The sequence below is a fragment of the Strigops habroptila genome, chromosome Z (assembly GCF_004027225.2).
Source record: "Strigops habroptila isolate Jane chromosome Z, bStrHab1.2.pri, whole genome shotgun sequence".
Lineage (NCBI taxonomy): Eukaryota > Metazoa > Chordata > Aves > Psittaciformes > Psittacidae > Strigops > Strigops habroptila.
The window spans coordinates 53,671,899-53,680,333 of NC_044302.2; the positions used below are offsets into that span (position 1 = coordinate 53,671,899).

Here is an 8,435-nt window from a genome sequence, read left to right on the forward strand (position 1 = left end):
TCGGAACATCCTGAGAAGCTTCTCTTCTTCCACAATGGTACTGATACCAGCATCTTCCTCTGAATGACTCAGTTAACCTTTGCTAGCAAATGCTAGGTCAACCTTAGGTGAAAATCAGTGACACAGGGCACAGTTGTAAGAAACACTAGCAAATTTACTCATGTAATAGATATGAACAGGCTGCTAGTCCTGAATCACAAGGTGAGAGCCCAAAAGTCACCTTTAAGTTCGACAGATCTTAACACCCAGTCTTTCCCTAGTTTAGTCCTAGATGTCTGTAGTTTGTTAGATGGAGTATTACAAACACCTTCATTGCTTACATAAAGGGCAATATGTTCTTGAACCTGAATTTTGAAGTTGAGCATACTTATTAGCAAAAGAGATGGTGACAGGCTAGGATGAATGGGAAGACTCGCATTAAAATGCAGAAGTATGTGTCTAATATCAGCTCTAATCTGACAGACAGGAAATTCAATTTAATAATCTGTCTGATTTCTAGATAGACAACATTCCCTAAGGAGAGTATTGAACAGTTTTTTGTTTTTTTTTTTTCCACCAGGCCATGTCAACAGCCACATCTATCCGAATAGTACCTATTATGACCAGGAAGTAATTCGAGTCTACAGGATTTTTAACTATTAGAACATAACTAACAATGACAGGCAAGAGAATAAGCAACCCAGATGTAAAAAAGTTTTTAATTTGACTGTAATTCCAAGCCTAGCACAGAAGTTTCACAAAATTTCTGATCTGATTTGGTTTATATCAAGACCTTCTGGTCTTTTTTTTTTTTTTGTTAATATAGTTGATTGATTGATTTATGGAAGGTTTGTGGGGTTTTGGTTTGTTTTTCTTTCTTTTTCCTTCATTGGCATGTTCTTTAAAAAACAAAAAACAAAAACAAGAGGAAACATGTCTCCTAAGAAGTCACCAAAGAAAATGAATGCAGTAATTGGCTAAGCTTTCAAATAAAAGAAACATGGGCCTATAAATCCATCTTTTTTTTTTTTTTCATTTTTCTTCTTTTCTAAAAAATAAGGCCAAAGAGAATTGAATTCTCTTTTCTCATATGGAAGGATGCAGTAACTCACAGAACAATATTTATTTTTATTACTACCCCTAGGGCAGTAGAAACTTGAAATCAGACACTTACGAACAATGCACTGATTTCCTCCTGGGAGTGTTTTCCATCCAGGGCAACAGTACGATCGGAATCTAGAGCCACACACATTTGGCCTGTTACACAAACAAACAAACAAATGTATATACAAGAATGCAAATGGGTGTAACTAGAATCCACAGTTTTATACACACACAAGGGAAGAAACCAGCTGCATAAAACAAACAAAAGAATGCATAGCAAAGATGTCTACAAAAAATCCTCTTCAAATAAATAAAGTATTCCTCCACCTCAAGAAGTTCTAAGCCATGTACAGAATGTACTAGTTGAACTGGTTAGCATGCAGAGGAGAGGCAGACTGGTCAATGGCAGTTGACTCATCCCTGCTGGAACTACTGAGGATATGTAAGGGAGTTTGACTCTGCATTCATATATAGCTGGCTACAAAAATTGGCTGCCAACTGACAAGATAGAAGGCATGACTGGTCATAAATACTAACAAACTAATTCTAATTACCAAGAACTCTCCAGAACACTATAAAAAACAGATTTTGACTATTTTCTCAGTAGAAGCCAAAAAAGAGTGTCGAAGTACCTTAACACTGTAACATGCCTGGCTAAAGGCTCAATGTGGTACTTCTGCTAGTTGTGATGTAGCCCTGCACATCTACTTTTAACAAAATCGCACTAATTAAAAGACCGTATTTCATAGCTGAGGACCTAATCACAACTCTCCACAGCCACGTGAAGGGGCCGGCAGGTAAGATGTACCCAGGGCAGAAACGAAGACCACGCGTCTGTCTGAAGTGGGGAGCGGCCGGCCGAGGCTGGACGGCAGCGGGGAAGGGGGTTCAGGCTAAGGAAAGCGGAGGCCGAGCGCGTCCCTACCCGCGGAGCACATCCTGCTGCCCTCGCCGGCGGACCCGGCCGGCGGCGCTGCCACCTCCATCCTCCCGGTACGCGGCGTTGGGGTGGGTGCCGCCCAGGCGCAGCGGCGGCGGCTGCTGCTGTTGCCCGGCTGCGCCCTGTGTCCAGAGCGCCCCGCAGCCCAGCAACAGGACGCAGGCCTGCACCCACAGCCATCGCCTTCTCCCCATCCTGCGGCTGCCCCGCTGGGAACGGCGGAGGAGGCGGGCGAGGGCCGGAGAGGGTACGCCTGTCCCGCGCCGCCGCTGGCGGGCACGGTGCCGCTGCTCGTCGGGGAAACGCTTCAGCCGCTGGAACGCTTTCTTCTCTCCTCCCCAGCCTGCCCGGCCGCCGCGGCCGTCAGCGCGACACGGTGATACCAACGGTGGGGTCCACGTTGCATCCCCTCCTCCTCTCTCTCCGAAGAGAGGAGAAAAAAAGAGAGGAGGGGGAAGGAAAAAGAAGTTGAGTTGGTTGGGATTTTCTTTTCTCCCTCCTCCAATACAACGAATTCAACAGAACCAAGTTGAGTTTCAAATAAAAACAAGATAGCAATTAACAATAACCGCGTCCAAAACAACGTGCCGACAAGGACCAAGAGAGAAAAGACACGATCCGCGCGCGACGGTTGCTTTTATTCGCCGGCTGCGGAAGGGACCGTGGGGCGGGATCTGAGGGTGGGGTTTGCCGCCGGAGGCACTGCGGTGCCGGACTGCGCCCGGAACGGAGCCGGGGCCGCACATGTGGTTTTGCCGCAGGGGCCGGGCAGAGGGGGAGCTGCCGGGGAGCAGAGGGGCTCGGAGGATATGGAGAGAGCGGTGCAGGTAGAGCTGGCCTTAAAGGGAATTCTGCGCTTTCCTTGGGCGCGCCCTGCCCTCCCAAACCTCTGGGAGCCGTACCACGGAATGTATACGGTGCAGCCTTTGTGGAGAGACTTAACGAGCAAAACCCCGACCGTGGAAAAGCACCTGGGGTTCAGAAGAAAGTTCCGGATCCAACCTGGAGCCCCGGCCCGGCAGGGAGAAGCCTGGGGACGGACCTCGCAAGGCGGGAGCCGGGGTCCCGCAGCCACCCCGCCACTAGGCACAGAGCCCGAAACATAGCTCTCGGACAGGAACCCTAAGCGGTGGTGGTTGAAACGGGCCCTCGTTCCTGTCTTGATTCGGCTCCGCCTCGGGTACTGGTATTTTTTGTCAGCAAGTTGACAGTTTCCCACAAAACGCTTGAATAGCACCAAGAGCTAAGAGACTTTGAATTGTGTTAGTTTGCAGTTTCTTTCAGCAGTAGTTTTTGCAAGGTCACACCTTACAGTTTTGCTTGTTTTCCTCATGCTGTTTCTCTCCATATAAGCATCTTAAAAATGAATGAAAAAAAAAAAAACCCCACCAAACCCAGCTTGGCCAATTTCGTACTGACTTTTTAAGGCAAGACCCATGCATTTACTTAGGTGTGTTGAGTAGTTAGCCACTAGTAACAGGGAAACAAAAGCAGTGGAGACATCCCTGCTGAAAGTCTCCGAGTGTTCCCTGTGGGTCATCCTAATAACAACAATGGACAACAGAAGGACACAATCTGTTTTTGTCATCTGGGAAGATTTATCACTTTGAATTATAGGTATCTGGTTGAGCACATCACCGTACATACCACTGCATACAGTGGCAACCAGGAAACGTCTTTTTTTTTTTTCTTTTTTCTTTTAAAACAAAACAGAAAAAACATGTAGCTACTTCTTTTAGCTCTATGTGCATGTTATCTGTCACTTATAATTCTGGAATGAGTAGCAGGAGCCATGTTTTATTATCTCTGAAATAAAATCCACTAGCTAAGAGGTCCTTACTCAAGTCACTGCTCTACTTTGATGGTGCAGTGGTTCTAATAGAGGCTCCATTTACAGATCTGTATTCTGACTGATGAGAAGCTAATTTTGTTTAAACTTGAAGGTTAGCAACAGTCATTTTGCATGGGAAAATCTGAGTCTTTAAAGCTAAAACCTTGAGAAATTAAGTGTTTAACAAAGGAACTATTTAATGAAGACAACTGGGTAAAAGAGGAGCCTCATGAGAGTGGGTGATGGTTTGGAATTTCCTCAAAACAGAAGTTGTTAAACCTGTCATGAATGAGATGTGCCTAACAAAGCTGGGGAGAGAGAAGGATTCCATGCCTGTTTGAGTGAATAACAATCTCAAGAAAAATGCAAAGAATAAGCCGGCAGGCTGCAAAGACTAAAAAGAACTGATCAGAGATAAACTTAGGGCCTTGGCTATCAGGAAGCACAGAGATAAAGAAGTAATTGCCAGAAGTTAAACAGAGATGCTTCTTGAGAAGGACAACACAAGTTAAAAAAAAAAAAGATCAGTGAAACAACAAAAAAAGTGAAGCAGTTACACAGCAGGGGTGGGCTAGAAATTACTTGAAAATGTTATGGTTCAAAGCCAAGTTGTATATCCTTTTTATTGTTTTGGGTTTTTTTAGGGGGGGTGTTTGGTTTGTTCGTTTTTGTGGTTTTTTACTTTGAAACTGTAGCTATTGTGCAAAGGAACAAAAGCAAATGGTTGGCAGCTCGCAGTGATTTTAAAGTTGATTTCTAAGACTCAGAAACCCCACTGCATTCAAGCCAGAAGAGGAGTAGGTAATACCTTTCTAGAATTTTTAAAAGAAATATAGTACAGAACTACAAAACACTCAATAGCAAAGAGTCTTAATTCTCATAAGGTTGTGATATAAATGGTCCATGTCAATAGGTATACAAATTAAATACTTACCAACAAAGCTGTCGTAGTTAGAAAGGGAAGCATTAGTAATTTTTATGGGTACAAGACACTGATCAGACATCATCCAAAATAACGATTGTGTCCTGATTATTCACATTAGAAGAAGATGGGTTAAAATTGGAATAGCTGCACACAGAAGTCACTAGTAAGGTCAAGGGAAGAAAACCACTACTAAAGGGTCTGAGTTCTTTAGCTAGCAGCAGTTCTCTTAAAAAAATAGTGAAGGAAAATAGTAGAAGAAAGAAAGTGTAAAGTGATGATAATTTGAATTAATGCTTCAGTTAGAAGGGTTTCCTAGATAAGACAGGAACACAGCTCTGCATTAGAAAAAGTAGAACCTGAAATTTTAAGTACTTTTGGTATCAAACTAGGTTTATTTAGGAAGGATATTATAGCCTGGTGTCTCCCAGCTCTTAAAAAGCATTTTGAATTTGATGATCCCAGAGGTTCCCTCCCATCCTGTTCTCCAGCTGTTATAAAATAGAATAGCTTCTTCCTCAGAGTGTGCTGTGACATATTGTCTTTATGCAGAAGGATGAATGATGTCTACTTTTCTCTAGCGGAATTTCCACTTCAAATCTGACCAACATCTGGTAGATGTTCAGGAAACATGTAAGTGTACATTTTCATACAGAAAATATTACCAGAGAAAAAGTCATAATACAGATTATGTTTGAATCCACACTTTTCCTATGTGGTTAATGTTTTTCTTCCCAAACAAGGGTGGGAATTATTTTTAAGTAAAGGCACTCCTATTATTTTTGCATTTGGAAACAAAGGAAAAATGGGGACTAAAGCAGGATCCAGTTAAACTACACTTCTTGGATGTAAATAATTTCATTTAGTCCTCAGAATTATGTCTCTTAATGGCCACATTTGATCATCAATTGAAAACATTCTCAACTATTCATTACCCTGAATCATTAAAAGCACCCAATGGTGGATGCTTAGATCAGTACAGGTATTACAAGTACAAATGACAAGAGAATGTCAGGATTAAAAGAACCTTTTTTTTTAGTTCTTCATGCTGCTATACAAACTGCTATCATGTTATTTTTCTTCCACAGCATTAAGAGGAGTTGAATCTATTTTAGACTGCTCCTGTGCTACAGAAAGTTTTCTCTTAAAGTTAATGAAAGAGACTGAAGTATTGGACCCATCTGTTTGCCCAAGGCCATAGGTTGAAAGCATAAGTCACATAAATTATAATACATACTTGATATAAAAGAATATACTCGTCTTAAAAGGATTTTCAGTAGGAGAAAGCATTTTTTTGTTTGTTTTGGGGTTTTTGTTTCTTTGGGGTGTTTTGCTGTTGTTTTGTTTTGTTTCATGACTAAGACGCTACAGAAAAAATGATGGAATTACAAATGTGTGAACTTGTGTTTCTGTACATTTCAGGAGCATGTCCCAATCTTTTCACTGTTAAGTGCCAGATACCAGTTTTAGAAATGTATCATATGGTGTGATACAGAATCACCAGCTCACAGATCTAAACACTTGGATATATACAGGTACAGGATGTGTTTTGCTGGGTTTTCCACATGATTCTACTGGTAGCAAGGCATGTATCTGAGTGCCCAGTCATACCAAGTGTAGCAGGAAACATTTATCTTTGGGTGTCATGTGCAGTACCTCCTGCTTCCTCCATGGAAAAAAAGTACTTTAATTATTCTTTTGAGATATAGTTTGGATTTAGTCTATATGAAAAGTGGTTGAAATGATAAGAATTGGTTGGAAGACACCAGAATAAACTAAAGTCATTCAAGAATGTGAAAATATTTTCCTTTTGCTTTCTGCTTTTCTAATTACATCTCAAGTTTCCACATTCACAACTGACTTGTTCTATAAAAACAAGTTCCTTACTTGTTAAACATATGCATCTTTTCATTATTATTTCAATACATCTTATTTTGACAAGAAGGCAAATGCTCTCACCTGACTGCTTGCGACCACTATTTTGGACCATTCCAAACACGAGCTTTTATTAAAATGTGGCAGACTGCACTGAGAAATAGGAAAATGTTAAGTTGTGAAGTTATAAACATGTTAAACGAAATACCCTTAAATAAAGCAAATTGCAAAATACCTATTGATTCCAAATAGACTCTAGACTCCCACATACTAAACCATATGGAACAGAGTGGAACACAGATTCTGTAAGAACTGAGGTGTCTGAGTGAACTCCTATCTCTATGCTAATGATGTGTAAATGCCACTCATTTCTGATCATCTGTTTTCCTTCAATCAGTCTAATATGTCATCCTCTCTTTCTGACATCTTCCAGTGCATGTTTAGTTGTTGTATCAAAATAAACATTGTAAAAATTGAGGTTTTGAACTTGTCCTTTTAAGCCGGCCCTCCACTTCCTCTGTGAAAAAACAAACAAACAAACAAACAAACAAAAAAACAAAAAAATAAAACCAAACAATAAAACAACCACCTAAACCAACATAAATCTTGAAAACTTCCTATTGCTCAGTTTTGTAACTTCCGTATAATCCTTTACTACATCTTCTCTCTCCCCAGAAGTACACATTCAAGCTGTGATATCTGCCCAGGTGAAAAATTGATTCCATGGTCTAATTTTGCACCTTACGTATTGCTACCTCCTCCTTTCTAGTCCTACATTACATAAACCTGTTTGAGATTACTGCTGACAAATATCTGTAACTACAGAAGCTGTCTCCTCTGACTCTCTTCAGCTGTTCCCTCTTGCCCACTGGATTTAATGCATGCTCCTTATCTTCACCTTTTCAGTCAGTGCCAGATCTTCATTTGGGATCTTTCTCTGGTTTCTTCACCACAGAAACATTTCTGTGGTGGTATTTCTGGAAAAGACCTTGAAAGTCATCTGATTAATCCTCTCTGCTGTAAAGCAGAAAAAACACCCCCAAAACCAACCAAACAAAAAAACCCCAAACAAACAAACAAAACTACCAACCTCCCTCCCCCCCCCCAAAAAAAATACCAACTAAAACCTGAATTGTCAACAAATTCACCATTTAGCCTGTGTCTCAAGTACAGGAATTCTGCAGGGCTGCAGGTGATCTGCTATGGATGCCATTGATTTACCACTAAGAAGTTTTCCAAACATCCAGTAGGAATCCTACTTTCTGCATTTTAAACACCTCCCCCCAACTCACTTGTTATTTTTAGCATCTTCTTCCATGCTTCAATGACAGAATATCATTCTGCCATATTTTTTTTTGTTCTGCTCTGACTAAATAAGTGGGTGTGTTTTTTCAGGCTTTCCAGATCTTCACCAATTCTTGTTGCCTTGATTCATCCTACTGGGCTCACCTCCTTCTTCAAGTGAGATGCTCAAAGCTCAAGAGAATTCTCGAGCTGAGACTGTGCCTAAGCTGATGAGAGAGGAGAGAGTAATTCATTTATCTTACAGCCTAAAATTGGTGATGCTTGTGGACTATGGGGTACTTGTATTTTTCAAAACAGTACTGATGTTATTATTCAATTGAGCTTAAAGTATTCTATAATACTGCAGTCTTTTTCTACAAGAGTGCTACCTAAACAGTAAAAACACATTTCAATTTATCGAGCTCTGTACTCTTTATTTTTTTGAACCTTTTATTTTTTTTACCATTTATCTAATCTATTGGACCATTTTGAATTCTAAT

General features: G+C 40.9%; 1 protein-coding gene across 1 annotated transcript in view; it reads right to left on the reverse strand.

The window, feature by feature from the left end:
• FBN2 (fibrillin 2) overlaps positions 1–2,609 on the reverse strand; it is a 144,212-nt gene extending 141,603 nt beyond the window's left edge. Inside the window, exons 1-2 of the mRNA XM_030471271.1 lie at positions 2,009–2,609; positions 1,154–1,236 (exon numbers count right to left, since the gene is read on the reverse strand). Of these exons, the coding sequence (XP_030327131.1) occupies positions 1,154–1,236; positions 2,009–2,217 (292 nt within the window). The 5' untranslated portion in view covers positions 2,218–2,609. The remainder of the gene's footprint in view (positions 1–1,153; positions 1,237–2,008) is intronic.
• Positions 2,610–8,435: the final 5,826 nt, after the last annotated feature.